This window comes from Manacus candei, unplaced genomic scaffold (genome assembly GCF_025592945.1).
Source record: "Manacus candei isolate 608988 ecotype Guabito, Panama unplaced genomic scaffold, ASM2559294v1 h1tg000049l, whole genome shotgun sequence".
NCBI lineage: Eukaryota > Metazoa > Chordata > Aves > Passeriformes > Pipridae > Manacus > Manacus candei.
This window is the reverse complement of record NW_026138097.1, coordinates 18008419-18031074: the sequence shown is the minus strand read 5'-3', so window position 1 is coordinate 18031074 and position 22656 is coordinate 18008419. Positions and strand designations below refer to the sequence as shown.

Genomic DNA, 22656 nt, shown 5'->3' with positions numbered 1-22656 from the left:
ATGACCAAAGTCTTGGTTTCTGTAATGCTTTCAAGATAATTTCTTTTAATTTATGAGATATTTAGACTTCTATTTGCATGTGGATGCTCAAAATACTATAGAAGAAAATTAGTAGACATTCAAAAGCTGGACATTTACTACTATTGCATATGGTTACCCATATCCATTACAGTCTTTCAGCATCATCTGTCTGTGATCATGTTTTTATTTGAAAGAGACTAGTTGTCATGTTTGCTCTGTGATTTACATTATTTAAACAAATGGGGGAAAAGAGAATTTGAATCAGCTCATTCACTAGCATGACTAAGACGTACAACATCATCTTACAAAATGTTCACCATTATACGGCCATAAGGCTGGAGTTCAAGCCCTGTGCACACACAAGAAACAGAGTAACTGTTTCAGTCTGAAATAACCTGGTGAAAGCATGCTGCCTCCTGGTGAATTAATAGGCATATGAGCTTCCACTAAAATTGCATCTTGAAGAGAAATATTTTGTCTTCAGAAGAGTCCAGCCCTGGCCATGCTTGGCTCACAGAGAAGTATGAGCAACGGGGAGGCCATCGAGGTGGGGAAGGTGATGGTTCTTGCAACACCTCTCTCTTCTTTTCCACAGGATTTTCTGCAAGGGGACTGTACCAAAGCTAGGCAAAAGCTGAACTGGAAGCCAAGAGTCACGTTTGATGTGAGTGGCTTTTCTGGAGTGCTTTGTACCTGCTGGGTGTTCACATCCTCTAAAAGCAATTCACAGGGAGGGGGAAGGGAGTGGGGGACCTCTGTGTGGGACAACTTGGGCACACTGAGAAACCCCATTTTTGGTGAACCTGCAGGGGTTCTTGCTTTGAAAACAGCAGCCACTATTGCAACTATGGGCACCCCAGTGCAAAGCAATGCACTGACACACACAGGGCCAGGGCTGCTGTGGGAAGAGCCCAGCAAAGCCCCTTCCCCTCCTCGTTCTGCTGTGGGGGACCAGGGGGCTTGTCATGCTCTGGGGCATTCCTGATGTACTGCCTGTTTGCCCCTGCACTGGGGCCCTGATCTGTCTCTCTCCCTCTTTGCAGGAGCTGGTCAGGGAGATGGTAGACGCTGACGTGGAGCTCATGAGGAACAATCCCAATGCCTGATCCCTGGCTGGGCTGGGCAGGCATCAGAGGAGCCATGCCAGGGATACAACCCATGGCCAGCACTGCCATAAGCCACCGGGGTTGGTACCTGCCCCTCCCTGTGACGGTTTTATTGTTGGCCTGCCTGTGTGTGCAAACCCGGTTTTATCCCTCCCTCCACCCTCCACATCCTCCCAGTGCCTGTTGCTCCACAGATCATCCCAGGGTCAGCCCTGCCTGGACTAACTCTGTATCCTGCCATTAATTAGAGAAGGGTCATACTGAACCTGAAATATTGATCAGGTAACAAGCCCACTGATTTAATTTTTTAATTAAGACTCATTTTTCTATTACCTAGGACCTCTAGCATGTTTTAAGTACTTTCTCCCATTTGAGAAACAAAGCATCCCCTGCCCTCCACCCCACAATCTCCCTCTCCTCCAACAACAACATCAGCAAACCTCTGGCGCTAACATGGGCTCACCATCCCTCCAGACCTTGCTCCACAGCTTCCCCTCTTTGGTCTTTCCTGAACAATTGTTGGTTTTCTTTTCTGCAGCCTTACCTCCACCCCAGCGGCCCATTTCCACCACTTGAACTCTGCAAAAGTTTGGATAACTTGATATAACTTGCAGTGAAATCGCCTTTTGACCATGCCGAATTAATTCCTAATTGCTGGAATTGCTTTCAAACCAGTCAAGCCGGGGCTTGAATGTGTTTTTCAGATCTTCATTTCAGAGTGTGCATGAGTCACAGAAAGCCTTTTTCTCCCGCACCACCTCAATCTGGGGGGTTTAGGGTGTTTTGGTTTCTGACCCCCTCTCCCCAGAATTAACCCATTCCCATTCCACCCTTTTCCTGCTTACTATAATTAAACCTCAGACGGGAACTTGAACCATCTCAAAAGATGACTAAAGAAATAAAAAGAAAATAAATAAAAAAGTTTTTAAAAAATAGAAACTTCAAGGTGAGTAAATATTTTTTTGCTTTTTGTGCCAAGGTACCCGGGTTATCCAGAGGTCGTCAAGCCCATACATTTCCCGTTGGTTTCGGATCTTCCACCCATCAATTACTCCCATCGTTTTAGCTTTTTGCCTGGAAGTAAGCAAAGAATGAGAAACACAAGCGGGACATACACAGGAAATACACTTTCTCAAAGTTCATCTCTTGCTTTTTTACTTTCTGCAGGGGGACACCGCTGTTAAAAGTGGAGGGAGGTGGCTGAGCACGGAGCTAGGGGCTGTGGCTCTAGCTGGGCGCGGGAGCGGGAGCGTGATGGAAGTGATGTGGGGTGACAGGAAAGGCTCGGGAGCAGCCGGAGGGGAGCCAGCCGGCCTGAGAAAGGGTGCTCGGTGCAGCGGTCGCCAACGGCGGCATTTGCCCGGAGGTGCTGTGAAAAACGCGCAGCCCGGAGCGGAGCGCACCCGGGCAGCCCAAGCAGCCGCTTCCTTTGGGGCTGTCCCCTCGAAAGTGCGACCATGCCAGCACAAGGGGGAAAGGAAAACGTGGAAGCCCAGGCGCTGCTTGGGATCCTTCCTACAGGTGCACGGTGTACGAGCCCTCACAGGGCAGAGAGAACAGGAGAGGGAAGGATGTCCCCGTTGCACTCGCTCCAACCGCTGCCCTACGCATGTGAGGCTTTCCAGCCCCCACGCGTAGTTTCCGCGGAGCACCGGGGCTCTCCCAGCATAAACCAACGCCGAGTTGGTCGCAGAGCTCCGTCCGTGGGAAGGCCTGGAGCGCCCTGCAGCATCACGCACACATTCCCTCTCATCCCGCGCGTATACACCTTCACGCGTGGGTATATTTATATAAAGTTTTCTTGGATGTTTTTTCCTCGAACGGGTATGACTCCGCAGCTGTGCCTTTTTTTTCTGGAATAAACTAGCAATAAACTCCCTTCCTTACATTAGATGTCCCCTCCCGCAGCGAATGTGCTACACAGCCCCGGCAGTACGCTCTTGCCCCCTCTGCCGTGGGCACCCACCCGTGTGTGGCCGCATGTCTGTGGCTGTGCTCTGCGGGCTGCCGCCGCACACCCTACCACGGGAGAAGTGGTGTCCTGTGCCCAGACCCAGCCTCCCCATCCTGGGGCCGCTAAGGGGAGGGGACGAGCTCCTCCTGCCCGGCCTCACCGAGGGCTGCCCCCTTCGCAGCGATTCGGACAAGCAGTCAGAGGCTGCGGGTGGCGGGTCTTTGGTGGCGCATGGAATAACAGTAATTTTAAAAAGTGCTTTTATGACAACACATTTTTGTATTGCTGAGAACTATTTTTTTTTTTTTTTTTGCTTACAGTGATTCACTGGGAGTCTTGCTGGTACATTTGAATATTAGTTTAGACAACTCTGTAGAGATCTGAAAACTTCGACTGCCCGGCTTTTTTTTCTTTGGTATGTTTAAGTGTAGTGCACTCAAGAGAAGTGTTCTCATTATTTGTTTTCGTTCTCTATATTGGGGACAGAGAGAGAAAAAGGATGGGAAAGCAAAAACTGATACTATACCAAGCCGTCCCTCCGCGGTGGCCTTGTGCTTTTTGCTGCCTTTTTAAGAAGGAAAAAACCACACCACTGGTTGTGATAGGACAAAACGCACACTGCCCCGCTGCCTTGGACCATTTGGCAAAGGTCTGAATTGCTTTTCAGTTCCCTCTACGCTACCTTCCTTGCCTAATTCTTATTGCTTCTAAAGTACCACTCTTTGCATTGACCATGGGATCACATCTTGAAATAAGTAATAACAAAAAACCCCCCCAAAAAACCTAAAACAAAACACTAGCACACTACGATTTAGGGAAATGATACTGTATATATAGCTAATAGTAACACAGTTACAGACTTGTGTTCTGTACATCAGTTTAGTGTGCACGTCAAGCGTTTTGTGGGTCCAGGTTCGGAAGATACATCCCCCCACTGTCCGTCTCAAGTCTCTTACGGAGTCACTGCACCTTCGTTAATGGAAAAGGGCAGCTCCAGTAGTAAATAACCGAGCATGCTTTTAATCTCCCACATCTTTCACAAGCGTCCCACCACCCACAGCAGCAGCACCGAACAAAGCAAAAGGCAAGGTGGGTGTATCCTTTCTCGGATCCTCTGCGTGGCACCGGCGGGGAAAGGCTGGTTGGTGGTTGTGTCCAGCTTATGGACATTCTGCCCTGTCCGAGGCCGGAAAAACGGGCCCTGGAGCCCTCCAGGAGCCCCCGCCCGGGCAGCCTGTCCCCACTGCACTGTGGGAAGCAGAGAGGTTCACCCCTGCACCGCTGCTAAGAGGAGAAGTGGGATAGTAATGCCAGCGCTGGGTGGTGGAGGCTGCCCGGGCGTGCGCCCCGTCGGGAAGAGGGGGTTTCGATGGGCAGGGAGTGGAGAGCGGTCCAGCTCCTGCCCAGTGGGCTGCAGAGGGCTGGGGCGCGATGGGGAAGGCCGGCCCGGCTCGGCCCTGCCTGCGGCTCCCTGCCCGGCAGCGCCGGGAATTACGACCAGCGACGGCCGGGCTCGCTCCCCCGCGCCCGCCGCCTGTCAGCGCCGCCGCCGCCGCTCCACGTCTCTTAGCCATAACTCAGCCCCTCACCTCTGCCGTGGGAGCCGCTGCCTTTCCCCAGAAACCTGTCTTGCTAAAGGTAAAACTGCCACGAACGCCCCTTCTTAAATTATTCATCTTATTTTTCCTTCTTCTGAGGCCTTTCAGGGCCGCTCGGGGCCACCGGACACTCGTGGGCTGCAGTCCCCGTAGGCAGCAAGGAGCGCGGCGGTGGCCCGCGGTGGGTCGGCCCCACGGGAACACAAGCCCTCGCCACCTCTGCAAGCAGGTCGGGCCGGGCCAGGCCGGGCCGAGGGTCGGCGCTGCCCCAGGGCCCGCCGGCGACGCAGCCGGCGACGCTCCCCGGTCCCGGTGCGGAAGGCCGGCGAGACAAAGCGACGGGGGTTTCGTCGGGGTCGCGGAGCAAAACCGCCAGCACCACCTAAAAGTACACCTCGACGCTCGGAGCGCCAGCCCAAGGGTAAAAGCAAACGGGGGCTGAAGGGGGGGTAGCCCCGCTCCTCGGGTACGCAGACGCCGGGGTAAGGTGGTGGTGGGAAAGCAGCTCCGCGGCCGGCTCTGGTCGCGCTCGGAAACGCATTGACTGCTGTAAGTGTATTTAGAAAAATAAAATTTAGGTGTAAATTGGTGGAATGGAAGAGTCCCCGCCGCCACCTCCCCCGGCCCCTTGCACATAAAGCAGCCGCGTCCCCCCGAGCGGACATGAGGGTCACATCCTCTTCCCGCTACTCGCCCAGCCGGGAAGGCGTGCTCGGGGCTGCCCCGGGACAGCGCGGGGAGAGGGGCACCGGCCGGGGGTCGCCGCCCCTCCCGCCTGTGGGCGGCAGGTTTGCAGGGGTGGGAGGCCCCGAGGCGGCTCGCAGGGCCGCGCTCCTGCCTCCCCTTGTGACCCCCCTTCACCTCTGATGGTTCGCTGGCGGAGCATTGTCTCCAGACACAACAAACCCAGGACGGAGCCCTGGAGCAGGCAGGGCTCCAACGTTTTGACGGGTGGAAGAAAAACATCAACAGATACTTTACAATTATTTGGTGATGGGGGCTAGGAGAGGCAGGCGGAGGAGAGGTCGCTTCACAGCAGCAGACACTAATTGCAACCTTTGCTTTGCTAATGAGCTCGCACCGATGCATTCCATGCTCCACCACCGTCCCACACCCTCGGGGGAGAGCTTGGGGGGTGGGAAATGGCGTCGGGAGAAAGTCGTAATTTTTCTGCAATTCGTTATTCAGTTTAAAATCCATCTCATCCTTGAAAGGCGAGGTTAGAAGCGCTGGCCGCTAACACTTTCATAAATCCTCGCTTGGGGAAAACGGCAAGCAGCTCCTCGCTGGCAGGGGCGAGGTGTGTGAGCGCCGGCCCCGGCCCGCCGCCTGCGCCTCGTCCTGCGCCGCAGGCAGCCGGGCATCCCCGGCCCCGGGCGACGGGACGAGAAGAGCGACGTGCCCTCCGCTAGCTAAAGGGTTTAGCCCTATTTCACACAATCGGACCGGGGAAATGCATATACAGAACACATGCAGGAGAAAGAGTTCCACTAGAAACTCGCATCAAAAAGACACTGCAAATGTATTTATACTGGGCAATCTTGCAAGCACCGACATTGTTTAAACAATTCTCTTCTGCTACGGATGATATTATCAGTATTTTTACATTATCGTTCAATGGAAAACATTCTTCTTTTTCCTTATTTTAAATATTTATTTAAAAAAAAAGTATAAACGAAAGAAATTAAAGTCGGCCGCTTAAATGTTCTGGCAAGTAAATAAATTCCAGGAATGTTTTGGGGAAAACGGCAATGGCGTTTTTTCTGATCCGACCGCTTGCCTTCCGAGGGATGACGGTTCTAGTGATATGACCTGTTTATTCATCGATTCGTATAATATATAAATATGCTGAACTCGTCAGTGTAATAATTTGCGTTTTTTCTACTGGAGGAAATTCAGCTATTTTAAGAGTTAATGATTCTAAATGTGTTGGTTTTCCTGGATTCTCCCCAGGGGTGATGGAGGCTGGAAAGGAGGGGCGATTTCAGTTTGGGGGTTTCATTGTTGCCGTTTTAATTCTGCTGAACGCAGTATAAAGCAGCTGACCTGAACGTGGGGGTAACACACTGCACAAGCAAGCCCCTTGACACCTAAAGGTCAGGTGAAAGTCTCCAGCAGGTAAGTTGCAGGCCGGCTGCCTGCCCAGCTCACTTGCTCTCTGGCTCACAAATTGTTCCCTTCTGCCCACCCAAGTCGTTTCAAGCTGTGTTTGTTTCGGGGGCAAAAAAATTACCGACCACCCAATTCCATTTCTGCCGGAGATCTCATCGGTAGCCCGAACTGCCTTCCCCCTCCCCATCAAACCACTTTTTAACAGTTATTATTTTGTGGCACACGCATACCAAGCAAGGCGCAAGTTACGGGCCTAGAAGGTCGCGGAGGTGTGTGCGACAGATGCGTTGGCTTGGGGGGAGGAGGAAGAAATCCCCCTCCACCAAAGACGCTGCCGGCTAAACGGAGGGAGGGAGCCTTTGCCGGCTGCTTCCCCGACCCGCGCCGCACAAAACAATGGTGAAACAGGCCGGGACGAAAACATGCCCCTCGGACCACAGGGGCTTCCCCGCGGGGCTGTGCTGGTGTCTTCTCCCTGAACACTGCTGAACACCCCCCAGCCGTCGGGTGTCCGGCAAATACCATCTCGCAGCCGCTTGCCAAATCGCTGGCCGCCAACAGCGTTACCACGGAACTAAACTCTGAGTTAGTTGCAAGTGACACCGAGGGTTCCTGTTTCGGCCGGACCAGCCAGAGTTACCCTCGGGAGAGCTGGGGCTTACTCCTCCGGCCGTCCAAGCAGGCCTTTTACGACGCCTTGTTGCGAAATGAGGGGGTCTCCCGCTCTCGTCCCCTACACATCCGACCGTTCGCTACCCCTATCTGCACTTCCAGCCCCCGGCCTAGGACAAGACCTGCCCGTTGCCCCAGGTGCGTGTGCATAATTTTAAGGAAAAATGGGGGGCACAGAAGTGCTGCGAGGGGTCCCCGGTGCCCCCCGAAATACAGGGCTGTCGCCCGGCCCCGCAACTACAGGGCAAGGAGGCGGACCTCCTCCGCCGATGCAGCTATTGTTTCGTTCAATTAGGCTCCGCTTGATAAAAAACAATCGCTCGTTAACCCTCGCCCCCCTCCCTCCCGGCTGGTGTATTGTGAATGGCGACATCGTCTCCCTTGACCCCCGTCTCCTTTTCTGTCTTTCTGTCCCCTGAAAAATGATTCCGCGAGCTCTGATTGAATTTTATTCCTTCCTGACCTGGCCCGTTTTTATTGCATGGACACCATCAATCTTGACCTAACGCGACGTTTGTTTATTACTTTGGAAAGAAGCGAATGGCTTTATGAGCCCCAGCGTAATTAAACCAGGAGAGCTCCCTTCACCGCGGCACCGCACCACCTTTGGGGCGGATTCACCACAGACAAGCAGCCGGGGGGGCGAGTCAGAAGGGAAAAGAGAAAAAAAAAAAAAAAAAGGTGGGGGAAAGCTATACGGGAAGAGTAACTGGCATCCTCCCAGCCCGTGAGCTTGTGACCGCGATGCCGATGGATCGAAACCCACGCGCGTCCGCGGGGGAGCACCAAGCAGCTCCCTTACTCCACAGTTCAGGCCCGCCAGCCTCTTGCGCAGCTTGCCGCGTAAACCTGAGCTCGCCCTCCACCCTACCCTGGCTGCGCGCCTGGGCGCGCTACCTGTGCCCCCGCGTCACCTCGGACACCCTGACAGCGCCTGCCGCCGCGTTCCTCATTGCCCTCCCCTTCTAAAAAAGAAACAAACGAACCAAAACATCAGCGCCTCTTAAAATGACGAAAACATTTTGCCAAACCACCCGGCCCTGACACAGAGAGACGGGGGAAAATGGACTTAGTACGCCGAGGAGTTTAAATTACGTTACGAGACAAATTAATTGAAATCTAATGTTCAATTAGCTGTCGCTGTTGAAATGAGCGATTTGGGGAAGTGGGAGGCAGAGAGCTTCTTAGGGGCCGGACTGCAGCGCTCCTGTACCTGCGCGGCGGCGCCATGTGCGCGCCTCGGCGCTGCACGCTTTTGCCTACGACGTGATAAAGACTGCGCGCTCTGACCTCACACTCGTCTTCACGTGGGCGCAGAGGGGCGCGCAGCCCCCCGGCCGTGCGCCACCGCTCCTTCCCGCGCAGCGGCAGCGCCACTCTGCCTCCCGCAAAACCCGCACCGGTCTTCACGTGCGCCGTGTGAGACTGGCCCGCAACGCGCAAGCCAAGTCTCCGGAGGCCAAGGCGAAGCTTTAAGCTCGTCCCGCTCCAGCAGCATATTTCTGGGGGGGATCAGGGCAGCATACAGCCGACCGGTCAATATGCTGCCGCTGCAGAGTTACCGATAGTGTTATGACGTTGAACCTAAGTATGAAAATAGTCTTATGCTAACTTCCAAGCGCCTTTCCCGAACTTCGTGGCTTTCAGAAAGGACCCCAGATATGGTAAAACGCCAATTCGGAAACACTCCTTTAAACATTTCCATCCACAACACAATCTCACCATGTTCTCCATCTAACCCAGCCTGTGGAGATAGAGAAGGGGTTTTAATCAATGTCCTCTTGACTATTTGCGTGCAGTTCTCTGCTATTTTTGGTTATGACCTTTGCAGAACATAATATGAACTGTAATTGCTTTAAGAAGAAATTCTAAGGAGGGAACTTAGGAGAATATTCCTCTCCTCCACATTTTCCACAGTTTAAATGACAGATGAACAAATACAAGTAAGAAACCCCTAAACACAATGGTCCCTCAAATTAATTTAAAAAAAAAAGTTTTGCTTTTTCATAGACAAAAAGCAAAGCAATAGTTGGGAAAAAAAATCAGTTTGAGGTATAAATTCAACAAAAAGCCCCATGCTAACCTGGCACCTAAGGGACCGCTCTCCTGGCACTTAAGGGACCACTCTGCAGGCACTGCTGGGGTCGAGCGTCCCCGTTCGCTGTAGGGGCTGCCAACACAGATGTCGAGGCCTTACGGAGACACATCTCAGTTGTTGCCCAGGCACATGTCCCGTGCCCACCGCTGCGCAAGGTCGCACTGCATCTCTTTTGGCGTTCATGGCAGGCCCGATTCTCCTGGGAGACAATCATAGGTCAGAAGGGACGCTCGGGTTTGCCTTCTACTCTCAAAAGGAGGGAAGCACAACACGAACAAGGCTTCGTACCCCACGCTGGGCCCCACTGCCCGCAGTTCGTGCCTTACAGACAGGAGGGCAGCCCGCGGTCAGAAAGCCCCGCTCCATGACCCCCAGCGGCACTGCCCCAACCTTGAATGGTTTATAGCAAGACCGCCCGGCCTTCCCCCATCTCAGCAGCAGCAGCAACGCCTCACACTGCAGGCTTCGGCCCGGCGGAGTCCGGAGCTGCAGGTCCCCATCCGTGCAATGCTGTGCAGGGACCAGCGGCACTGGCCTGCGCTCCCGACGGGCACCTCCCGCGGCCAAGCCCGCACTTTTCACCGCCTACCGGGGGGACCTTTAGCACTACTGATCTTATTTTTGTTGTGATCAATTTCTGTGCGGAGGAGGAGAAAAAAAAAAAGTTATGATTATGGTAATAATAAAAATAATGATTTTAAAACTAAAGCAGAAATGCGTGTGCGGTGAGCCAGCCCATCGCACTGAGAACGAGGAGGTGACCTCCGCCAGGACCACGCACGTCACTTCAGGAAAGATATTCCCTCCGGGGGCAGAGGATCCCGACACGACCTACCTGCGCCCGAGCAGGAGGTTTCCCTTTGCCCCCTCCCTGATTGTGAGCCGCCCCCCCCCCCCCCCCCAGCTCGCCGAGCCCACTCCTCCCGCCCCTTTTGCAGCCTGGGCCACGGGTAGCGCAAGTTGCGCGGCCGCCCCGCTGCGGAGGCCCGCGGACCGCCCCAGGCATTAGCAGTAATTACACACCGCACTTGTTCAGGCTACGCACAGTCCCCCCAGATCCCCTAACCGAGCAGCACCACTGACAATGCAACGGGTTATTAAACAAGCCGGGATAACAACTGCTTTCCTCCCTATTTTTTTCGTCACAAACACCCTACCGCTGGAGACCGCTGAGAAAACCCAAACTACAGGAAAGCCGGCGCCTGATCGCAACAAAAATAACAGGCAAATAGCACAGGCAATCGCCTCTACCCTGTGCCTTCTTTAAACTTTTTTTAAATATATGACGGGGGGCAGGAATGGCCTTATTACATAGCTACCCCGCTGGCAAACCCATCTGCCGGGGCAGAGGGAGCTGCCCCGCCGAGGGTCCCCTCTCCAAGGAGAAGGACCGAAGGTGCGAGGCAGTGAAAGCCCCGCCGTGCCCCTGGCCCGGCAGCCCCGCTCACAAGCAGTGGGGGTGGGAGGGAGCTCCCAGTTTAGCTGCCCCTCGGCTCGCTACAGGGAGAGGGGACGGTGGGGAGAAGAAAGTGAGCCTGACTGACAATAGGTAACATTTTATTTCCCTTTACTGGTGAAAAACGGGCAGCAGCATTTAAAACGTGTCCCTGGAGCGAAGGCGCTCAGCCTTTACTCGTCATTCTCTTCAATTTTACCACAATCGGACGATGGAGCATTTGAGCTTCTCTTACCCAACTTAGCAAACAAATAAATATAAATAAGGCCGATTTTTTTTAGAGGTATTATGACGAAAAAGCAAAGACTATGCTACACTCACAAAAACATATTCTAAGCCAGCGTTATAAAATGACACACACTTCCCCATGTTCATTCGATCTCCTGAAGGTGTTTTCGGATTATTGCTTTGGAAGGGAAGCACAGCTCAAAAGTGAGGTAATAAGGCTGAACTGTAAATACCTTTGTATTTATTTACGGTATAACCCTTAACAATGCAACAGCAATTACTGCTAAGTGTTCCCTTTAGATAAGAGCTTCTGTTAGGAAACTGTACTACCTTGAAAGCAAATTTTAGGCCTTAAGTATCTGTAATCAAGTAAGCTTATTCTCAAGGCTATGACTGACAAGGCTGATTCTTTTACGTTAATGCATTTATTGCATTTTGGTGGTTACTTACAAAAAGGGAAGGTGACCCCCATGGCTCGTAGGTTCTTAGTAGCAAATTGTCCAGAAGGTAAAATCCTTGATCTGACAAGATGTCAGTCTGTGCAGCACTCATCTGCTACCCTGGTAATATATATTTTTTTTCCGATTTAAGGAAAAATGAGGGGGGAAGTAGAAAAAAAAAATTAAACAACCCCCTTCCAACTATATACGAAAAATTCGCCCACACAAAATAGTTTTAAAATAATTTCAGTCCGAATAATTAAGATACAGACCAGTGAAGTCCCTGAAGGACAGGAGTAATGTAGAGCTACTATAAAGGTGTAAGGGTGGACTGTACAAGTACCCTTTAATCCAACTACTTTTTTTCCCCTGAAATAAAATAGTATTTTAAAAATAGGTATTACAGAAGCAGCTTCACAGATGTGATTGCACGCATTGCTATTAATTCTGAAACGCAGTGATTTATATGTTTGCATTATATTTAAGAATAAACGTACTACAGATTTGGCATCTGCTATACACTGTGGAATTTAGAAAAATATGCAATGCGTATATGAAGCTATAAATAACTACGTAATCCTTCTTTAAATATAGGTACATATGTAAATCCTAGATATAAATACATTTGAAACACACAGAGACCGATAAATAGCTCGATATATATACACAGTTACACAAGGGCAGGGATCTGCTGCATGCACTTCTATCTCGGAGTTATCGCTTAATATATCCTTACATAGGCATATTATTTAAAAAGCCATAATCTTGTCATACTACTGTGTATGGTCAAATGTTTCCAGGTCTTGCCCATTAATTGCTAAGAAAACGTGTTTGTTTATTTGCCAACTCAGAGCTGCCATGGGAAAGTATTTTTTTCCTAGCGGATAAGGCGAGCTGACTAAGTGGAACATATTGCAGAAGAGACTGAAAAGGGATTTTTCGACCTGGCAGTTCCTAAATGGTCTTTGGAATTTGTGCGGAGGGGAACAAGCTGTTCCAGCGACAAAGTTAGTTATGAAATCCCTTTTCCCTCTCTTTTCCTCTCTCTAAATGAAAGTATTAAAATATACAGACGTGTATCATTCCAACTGAATGGTAATTTATTAATAAACAAACAATGCAATACCTTCAGAATATTTTCAACAAAAAAAAGAAAAATATTGATAGAATAAGATTAATACAGTTTCCCTTTTTATATAGTGAAAAAAAAATCAGCGTTTCAGTCAATTTTAACGTCATTTTTCAGGAAAGGGGGAAACACTTTCTGGCGTTTGGTCCGCAACATCCAACTACAAATTAAAAATAAATTACTATGTCGCAATTTACATTTTAAAACAAGTCCTTGTAGAAGAGGAAGGGGAGAAGGGAAGAAGTTGGTACTCTACGCTGGACTTTTCGCTCCCTTTTAAAAACGGGGCATGACAACACCTTAAGGGACGCGGGGTGGGAAGAAAAAAAAGTATTTTTCAAAGCAATTTAAAAAAAAAAAAAACTTACGTGTTATTGGAGTAACACTGTCCTTTAACAAACCAAGACATGCTTTTGGGGCTGTCTCTGTACAAAAGCTTTTCGCGATGCGCTCGCTTCCCTCCGCGGGCGCGGTGCGGAGCAGAGCAGAGTCCCCGCGGTGTCCCCGCGACGCGGTGCGCTCAAAACTTGCCGCAGTCGTAGACGAAGGCCCCGGAGGTGCGGTAGAGCGGCTGGCTGCCGGGGAAGGCCATCTGACAGCTCCCGCCGCCCCCCGCCCCGCCGCCGCCGCCGCCCCCTGCCCCGCCGCCGCCGCCGCCTCCGCCGCCCGGCGAGGCGCTGAGCCCCAGCCGCGGCGCCTCGAACACCTCCCGCGGGGCGGCGGCGAAGCCCTGCTGAGGCCCCGCGTAGCCCGCCGCGCCCGCCAGCGGGCCCAGCTCCCCCGCCGCCGCCGCCGCTGCCGCCGCCGCCGCCGCCGCCTGGTTGAGGTACCAGGAGGCCAGGCGGCCCTGGTGCGGGTGCGGGTGGTGCCCCTCCTGGTGGCCGCCCGCCGCGCCGCCCAGCCCGCCGTGCCCCAGCGCCCCGCCGCCGCCGCCGCCGCCCCCTGCCCCACCGCCGCCGCCGCCGCCGCCGCCCGAGGGCATCGAGTAGTCGGGCAGTGGGTCCTCGGCGGGGCTGGCGGCGGCGGCGGGCAGGTGGCCGGGCCGGTCGGCGCCGCCCGCCGCTGCGTAGAGGCTCATGGCCTGCATGTTGCAGTGGTAGGTGCCTGCGGCGGAGCCGGCGGCCGCTTGGCCGCAGGGCGAGCCGTAGACGGAGCTGTGTCCCGGCGAGTACCCACCGAGGGACAGCGCGGGGGGGATGCCGGTGCGCGGCGCGGCGGCTGCAGGGGCCAGGAGGCCGGCACCCAGCTCGGCGGCGGCCTGAGGCGAGCCCCGCAGCGAGGTCATGATGTTGTCCACGCTGAAGCCCGGGCCGTGGTGGTGGGGCGGCGGCGGCGGAGGCGGCGGGGGCGGCGGCGGGGGCTCGGGGGCCTCCAGGCTGAGGGAGCGGCTGGAGGGGAGGGTGCTGCGGGGGCTGCCGCCGCTGGAGAGGCTGCTGCTGCTGTCGGGGCTCTCGATCTTGGGCACGGCGCCGAGCGGCGGCGCGGCGCCGGGGGGGGACACGGCCTGCGGCGGCGAGGCTGTGCCGTTCTCTGTCTTGATGTCCTGGATGCGGACGGGCGGCGGCGGCGGCGCGGCGCTGCCCCCGGCGGGGCCGCCCTCGGGCTCAGCGGCGGCGGCAGCGGGCGGCGGCGGGCGCGGCGGGGCATGGTCCTTGAGGTGCAGGCGATCCTTCTCCTCCTTGTCTTTGACGGCGTCCTTCTTCTTGAAGCGGCGGCGGCGGCGGAGGAAGCTGCCGTTCTCGAACATATTGTAGGAGTCGGGGTCGAGGGTCCAGTAGCTGCCCTTGCCGGGCTTCTTGTCGTCTCGGGGCACTTTGACGAAGCACTCGTTGAGGGAGAGGTTGTGGCGGATGCTGTTCTGCCAGCCCTGCTTGTTGTCCCGGTAGAAAGGGAACCGCTCCATGATGAACTGGTAGATCCCGTTCAAGGTGATCTTCTTATCGGGCGCGTTCTGGATGGCCATGGTGATGAGGGCGATGTAGCTGTAGGGCGGCTTCACCATATCCTTGGGCTGCGGCGGTGGCGTGTAGGGCCCGTAGGCTCGGGCCATGCCAGCCGGGTACTGCTCGTGGGCCGGGTGGGAGTACATGCTCATCGGGGCCGGCATGGCCGTGTAGCCCCCGCCGGCCGCCGCCGCCGCGGCGCGGTAGTAGCTCTGCTCTCCGCCGAGGTACGGCACCACTCCCAGGGAGTTGGGACTGGACACGGAGTAGCGAGCCTGCATGTCCTCCCGTCAGCTTTCCCCCACCCTCCCCGCCGGACCAAACAGCGCGTCCCTTCCCCCTCCACCCCTCCGCCGCTCCGCGGACCGAGCTGGACCGGGCGGCCGGGCAACCCCCACCCCCCCACCCCCCCGGCGGAGCGCGGTAAAAGGGAGAAAGAATAACGACGGCAGCGCCGAAAGTCTCCTCTTCTTCGCCCAGGAAAAGCCCACCGGCGAGCTCCCGCGCTCCACGCGGAGGGGGAAAAAAAATCAAAAAAGGAGGGGAAAAAAGGAGGGGGGCAAAAAAATGGAAAAATTGTTTTAAAAAAGAAAACGGCGGAGGGGAAAAAAAGTAATCGCAGCGGAGAAAGCAACTTCCAAACGCAGAAAGAGTATTAAGAAAATAAAACCTTTGCAAAGAGGCTCCCACGGTCCCAGTTCCTTGTTCCACGGGGATCTGCAACAAGTTGTCTGCAAAGGAGGGACAAAAGTAGAGGGATGTGTTTTGTCGGCTTTTTTTAAGCGAGCAGAAGAAAAAAAATCCACCTTCCCGATCTCCCAGTGCAAAGTCTCCCTCTCTCTCTCCCTCTCGGTTTTTTCAGTCTCTTTTTCAGTCGCAGGCTGCTTTGGGAAGCATCGGAAAAACTCCTGAACTTTTGAGCATCCGTCACCACGGCGAGAACTTTTTTACGCACTTACAGTTTTCTCCTTTTTTTTTTCCCTCCCTCTCCTCTCTCGGTCTCCTTTTTTTTTTTTTTTCCTCTCTTTTTTTTTTCTTTTCCTCCTTTTGCAGGCGGCCTAGCTCCGCCCCACTGAGCCGAGGCGGCCAATGACGGCCGGGAGACACCCGGGACTCTGAATGAGGAGGGAAAAAAAAAAGGAGCGAGCGAGAAAAAAAAAAAAAAAAGAAAGGAAAAAAAACCCCTGCAGCAGCAGCCGCAGGAGTTGTAGCGCTCGGGGACCGGCCACACACGCTCGCCGGCACACGCGGACGCCTTGAGCGCCGCGGAGCCCCGGCTTCGCACGGGCCTCTGCGCACCCGCGGCGATCCCCCCGCACTCGCGCATTTTGCGCGACGACCCGCCCGACCCCTACTGCCTCGTACCTCGCTCACCCTCCCACTCGCGTACTTACGTGTGCGGTCGCTCTCGCACACGCACCCCGGGTACACGCATGACGTGCATGCCCGCACCTGTATGTGTGTATATATATCTATATCTGTATGTGCTTCCCCCGGAGCTCTTCCCGCCCAGGCACACCCTGCGCTCTGCCACGCGTGTTTACCCCGAAATGTTACTTCTCTTTTTTCTTTTCTTTTCTTTTCTTTTTTTTTTTTTTTTTTGTAAGCTCCTTAGTGTGTTTTCTCCGCACGCTCCGGTCGGCCTCTCTTCTCCCATTCCCTCCAGGCTGCCGCCCGTGTCGGCGGGCCGGCTCCACGCCTGTGTGTTGGCTCGCTCCCTGCCCTCCCCCGCCAGGAGCTCTTCCGCGGGGACAGAGAGGAAAGTGTATGTGTGGAGGGGGGGGTGGGATGCCCCTGCCCCAGCAGCACCACCCTGCTTGCAATCAGCTGCCTGCTCAAACGCTTCTGAAGAGATTGCATTCCTCCGGTTGACAGGGTTTTGACGAGTCTTCTAAAGCACCTTTTTATTAATCAGCCACCAAGGGCTTTTCTCTCTCTGTCTGCAAATGAAGCGCCCGCTGCCTCTGCTGTTTATAAGCAGGGGTGCGTTTCTTTGAATGGGGTCTGTAGCTCGCCCCTTCAGGTAATCTTTACGGACCATATGGAATGTGACATGAAGAGCGGATCCTCACTTTATTTCTTTATTCACTTGAGACAGAGAGGGCATAATTTTGTTCCTAGTCTGCTTCAGAGTGGATTCCGTGCTTTGTCAGGTGTGTCGAAAAAAAAAAAAAGAGAGAGAGAAAAAGAAGCAAAATAAAATGAATGTTCCTTAAACTGCTTGGCCAGTTCTACTATGAAGATTTTATTTCCTTTGCCTTCGTCTAACTATCTGAAATAATATTTGGGCTCTAATCAGAATAAGACTTTAACGGGAGCTCATAGGGAGCAAAGAGTGAGGGCTTGGTTATTTATTTTTTTAAATTCTACTTTCAATTTTCTCTTGTATTTGAAAAAAAAGAAGCTGTTCTTTTCATACTTTAAACATGGAGAAATTCGCATACATTGTTGCACAGAAGTCTAGTTTACCAATACGTTAGATATTCGAAATACAACTCTGTAGTCTTCATTCTCTTTGGAGACCATACCTCTGAAATTTCATTAGCGTTAATAATAGGTCAGCTGAAAGGATCAAGCTGAAATCTATTTTAAGAGGTGGAATTTGTATGGAAAAGACGTGTGTGTGGTGTGTTTGTGAGATGAATTACCCATCCTGATCTCGTGACACTACAAATACGTCAAAAGACTCTTTTGGCTTCACTAATTTGAAACCCCCTTTCCACACTTTTTACTGTGATCGATTGCTTTGGGGATCGTGTCTCTGGAGCGTGTTAAAGGTGCATCATTTGCCTGGTGGTATTTTAGCAAGTACGGCTTTTCCGCTGAAGCACCGATCAGTTGGTTATTAAAAAATAAATAAGTAGTTTAAATGAGATTCAACTCTTATGAAGAAGGTAATGTACGTTGCTTAATATCTGCTTTTTTCATATTCAAACGTAACGGGTCTCCTTTTGGTAATAAATGTCAGTCTTTTAATGGTGAATACATTATCCCGTTTAGCCTGTTGTGTTTCATCGTCTGGAATTTTTCACCTGCTCCTGCCTAATTACACTTTTTTCCCTTTCCTCACATCACGGCAGAATTAATAAATGTGCAAGCGCTGGACTAAATGTCAATTCCAACACTTTATATTTTCAAACCTCTTTCTTGTTTTACTGAGGGGGAAAAAAAAAGGAAAAAAGAGAAAGAAAAGGGGCATTTTAGCACGTTTCCATGCAGCCCAGGTCATCCGGTTTTCCCACGGTGTTACCTGCCTTTAAAAACAATTTCCACGGGCTTCCCTCTCGCTCCCTTGAGCGTCCATAACGGGCCGCTCCGAGACCCGGAGCCTTCAATGACTTTTTCATTTTATCTGGACAGTGTTGACGGTAGCGAAGCTGTTTCACAGGCAGAGGTTGGAGTAACACCGAGAAGTTTCAGCACAGGGAAGGGGAGGGGGCATTAATCCGGCGTATTTTGCATTGAATATATTTTGCAATAGCCACTCCGATGCTATAATTGCTCACTGACGCAACTAACGTGGGTTAAGTTACAGACCTCAACCCAGCAGGACTTTGGTTTCTCTACTCGAGGCACAAAAGTCACCATTGTGAAGGTTCATAGAGGGATTTGGGGGTTGTGTGTGTGTGTGTTGTGGGGAAACAGTGGTTTTAGGGAGGCTGAAAGATCAGTTTTCCCCCTGCTGTCTTTGGACACCACCCAGAAAGAGTCCTTGGCTCTTGGGCTTCACCTACCATGCCGCACGGCAGGGCTACCTCTTCCCAGGGCTCTACCTCCGCCGCCTTACTCAGCCTGGCCTCCGGGAGGGACAGTCGCCTTTGAGGTGCCCCACCTGGGTCTGCCGCAGGAGCGAAGCAGGACGGCAGCAGCCTCAGCCTCCGTGGACCCCCTCTCCCGCAGGGCCCCGGGCGGCGGGCACGGCCGCTGTCGCCTCCTCCCCGAAGCCGGGCGAGGGGCCCCGGCGGAGGGACGGGAGCCCCGATGGGCAGCCCCAGGACAGGGGAGCCGCGCTTGTCTTGGAACCCTCCGAGGCTTCGCGTGTGTGGTCACTTGCAACCTTATTTAGAAATATGTCAGAAAGAAAGATGACATCGGAACGGTAGGCGGAAGAAGTACCATTTGACCTGGGCAAAGCCCAGGTGGACACAAACAATTCTCTGTGCGTTGTCCTCGCTCCTCTCGAAGACCTGGGGGTGAACTGCTTTTCAGCCCCGGGCTGTTTATGTTTAGACGTAGTCAGAGCTTCGCTTCTCTCCCTTTCTTTTGGCTTCAACATCATAGCAGTATCCCTGTAACCCCGAAACCAGCCATCCAGCCCGGCTCTTTGCATCTCAGGATGCAGCTTTTCATGTTCTTTAAACAGCGGGCGACACCGCAGGAGCAAACCGCTGACATCCTTTCGAGGGGCAGGGAGGGAAGTGATCGCATCAAATCCGTGCTTCACCAGTAGAAAAATCTATTGTGCCGAAAATCCCCTCTCTGTTTAGAGCTGCTGGACATGAGTGACAGCAATCCCTCCCTCCCGTCCTTGCACCAGCACCTCTGCAATCTCAAGCCTGTGCAATTAAGCCGAGCTCTAAATGCAAAGTCTGTTTTGCGTGGCACTCAGTTAAGCAAACAGGAATGATTGTTATTTTATTAATGTGGGTTAACAATTCCGTAAATAAGCAGAGGTAGTTTTCCAATCCAGGGCGTCTTTTATCTTGAGACATAAATAACACAACTTAATACGAAAATAAGCACTCCATTCCCTGTGGCATCTTTAGCCTCTCGTTCTTGACTGTGAAATAAATCATCCTTTGCAGTAAACGAGGCAGCAGTCAACGGCTTCGTGCAATTCACGAGAGAAATACTTTAATTTCACGTTCGGTATCTAAAGTGAATTTTGCATTTAATTTACAAGGAAGAACCGAGACCATAAAGAGATCAGAGCCCGCGCATTTCATCTTCCCACGATAATTATCGCGGTCGTACATATAATTCGACTCTGTGACACAAGTTGCGTCCCAGAGTTGTCGCAGCACTAGGAGTAAGAACAAAAACCAGGCTGTGGGAAACTACTTGTGTTGTTTCTGCTGTAAAGTAATTTCTGTAAAATACTATCACACACACATACACACACAGACTAAAACCCGCAAGTGCATAAGAAACCTTTAATTTGCTAAGTTCTCTAGTTTGACATCCGATGGTAAAACACATCTGAGGGGTTGGGAATGTTAAAAACTCACTCCTAAACTGACAAGAAGATAGCCAGACGTGGATTTTTTTTTTCTTTTACTTCCCAAGGTTCCTTGTCCCTTTTGTGTTCCTTTTCTTCCTTTATTTCCTTCCTTTCTCTAGGAGGGGCAGCGAGGGTGGAGGGGGCTGTATCCATTGGATTCTCTGGATTCATATAAATGAAAACACACAGGGAGCAGCGAAGCCGGGAGTATGAACCTTTGCAGCTCCATCCTGCTTCATCTCCACCTATTGCTTCAGCAGACAAGAGGAGAAACTTATTTGTATAAAGGGTTTATTTACATCAGAATGAAGCGACAGTTCCTAGTCTGGGAAGTGATAAGTACTTCGCAAGTCATTAAGTAGCAGATAAAGATCAGCCCCTGGATACATAATTGTCTGCCTTTCCCATACTCGTTTTTGCGGGCTGGGAGCTTTTTCGGGAGGGTGTGCGGCAGAAAGGTGGGAGTGCGGAGTGGGGGTGTAGCGGTGAGGGCACTCAGCCCTGCCGAGAGCCGCGATCGGGCGCTGCCCCGCTGCGGGCGGCCCTTGGCGGGGGGCAGTCGAGAGCCCCCCGCCCTCGGCCAAGAGCTGCGCGGGCAGGGAGTCGGCCCTCAAGCCGGCGGTGCCCGGGTGGGAGAGCGGACAACCAAGGGAAACGGCTTCCCCGCGGGGGAAGGAGCGACAGCGCCGCACCGCACCGCACCGCATCGCCCGACACGACACGGCACGGCAAGACACGGCACCGCACCGCCCGGCAGGGCCCGGCACGGCAGGGCAGGGCACGGCACCGCCCGCACCGCGCCGGCGGCCACCTGAGCATTGTCCGGGCGCTGCGCGGGCCGCGGGCTCCCCCTCCCGGGCCGCCCGCGCCGCTGCCGCCCGCCCCGTGGGCCGCCCCGCTGGGCACCTGCCCGCGCCCCGCCCGCCCGCGGACCGGCCACGCTCCCCCCTTGCACACGCCGCGGGGCGAAGCGGGGTTTAAACCCCCTGGCAAACCCTTCCCGCCTCCACTGGGCTGCTGGAGTGGCGGCCACGCGGCGTGGATTTCGCGGAGCGCAGCTCTTTGTCGGAGGTGAGCGCTAGAGCCATGCCTGCTCCGTTCCGGGCCATTATACTCTTCCCTCTCTCTGCCAAGGAGCGTCTTTATTGGTTACCAGGTTTGCCAATAAAACGCGCGCGTGATAAAGTGTTGGTTTCCAGGAAAAGTACTTCTGTTTTTTAACCTCCTCCTTGCTGTCCAATTACTGATGTGTTCAATCTCTTCGTAAAACCGCCTGGTAAACCCAGAGACAAATGCCTTTGCACCATTGTTACAGATGTGTAAATGTACACAAACATATATACACACACATGCACAGCTACACGCACACGTGGTTTTCAGGGTTTTACAAGGTATTTATGGTTATTAAAGTACAATCACACCAAAGAACTAGTCTCCTTTAAGGCTCCTAGGAGCAGCTATGGTAATACAAGTATCTGCATATGCACTTTTATGAAGTCACAAATGCTGTCTATGCAATTCATTGTGCACTGGTAGAAGTAACCCATGCTTGTTTGCATACAGAAAACAATGTCTCACTCTGCAAAAAGTAAAGTACAATAAAAAGAGGTGAAAATAGAGCTCTCGAGATGTAGCTATTATTTTCCACAAACCACCAGGAATGCACAAAAGAGATGGGTTTTTAAATGCACTCTGTGTCACAAACACATGAAACTTGCAGCTGCAGGAGTCCCATGGGCTGTGACCCAAGGTAAGCCCCTCTTTCTAGTGGGTCTCTGGCCTCAAAATGAAGCAGCATATAATTTAAAGGCAAAAGAAGTCATCATTCAGTTCTCGAGTGTGTTACATCTGCAGTTTCAATTCTTTCTCTCCCTCCTCTGCCTCCACAAGGCTGGTAGGCATGATTTGAACAGTAAAGTTGCACTGAAGCAGAAAAGGGCTTTGGCAGGATGTATTTCAGTGTCTCCCCAAATAGTGCTCCTTCTCTGTTCTCAAAGACAAAGTAAAAGCAAAGCTATCAGTCTTTCTTTTTTATTCCAGTGGCATTAGCCCCCTTCATTTGACCACATGTTGGGTGCATGGCTCTGGCATATCACCTACCAAACTGCTGAGCTCATGCCCCAATTCCTGCCCCAGTGAGACCGGCTGGCCAACTGTGATGGCAACATGGCTAATGTTTGTATGTGAGGATGGTATCAGACAAGCCAGACAAGGTCAGTTCCCCTGTTTTGCAAAGCAGAAGGGATTTCTAGCCTGTATTCAGTGGTAGATGATCAATTTAGAGGTACTACACTTAATAAATAAAAATAGAGGTATTTTAAGATCATGTAGCATGAAGGAAAGGACTCTCAATGGGTCGTGTAAAACAATTAAGTTTTCTATCTAGCTCAATAACCTCTAAAATAGAGCCAGAGATTCTTAGCCATGGCTTACATTTAAAAATGAAAATAATTGCACAGGTATAACTGCACATGTGTAAGCGTGGTTGGTTTAGTAGAGAGGCAGATACATTGCTGTCCTTTCTTTAGTACACAGTTTTTGTTCTCAAGAGTTGTGGGCACTGCAAATGTTGAAACAGTAAGTTACAAACAGAACACTTGGGATAGGACACTCTGGTTGGTATCTTTCCCCCAGTTTAGATGAGCTTGCCAGGTAGCAGAAAATATAATTCATTTTTC

The 22656-nt window shown here is 52.5% G+C and overlaps 2 protein-coding genes across 3 annotated transcripts in view; one reads left to right on the top strand and one right to left on the bottom strand.

The window, feature by feature from the left end:
- GMDS (GDP-mannose 4,6-dehydratase) overlaps nt 1–2052 on the top strand; it is a 412400-nt gene extending 410348 nt beyond the window's left edge. Inside the window, exons 10-12 of one of the 2 annotated variants that reach the window (XR_007906642.1) lie at nt 617–685; nt 1065–1207; nt 1666–2052. Coding sequence is in view for 1 of the 2 variants with exons in the window: in XM_051799489.1 (XP_051655449.1) it covers nt 617–685; nt 1065–1127 (132 nt within the window). In the remaining variant the exon portion in view is untranslated. Of the gene's footprint in view, nt 1–616; nt 686–1064 lie in introns of both variants that reach the window. The other variant, XM_051799489.1, reaches the window with a different exon arrangement.
- FOXC1 (forkhead box C1) overlaps nt 1–15823 on the bottom strand; it is a 35742-nt gene extending 19919 nt beyond the window's left edge. Inside the window, exon 1 of the mRNA XM_051799451.1 lies at nt 13183–15823. Within this exon, the coding sequence (XP_051655411.1) occupies nt 13335–15038 (1704 nt within the window). The 5' untranslated portion in view covers nt 15039–15823 and the 3' untranslated portion in view covers nt 13183–13334. The remainder of the gene's footprint in view (nt 1–13182) is intronic.
- Nucleotides 15824–22656: the final 6833 nt, after the last annotated feature.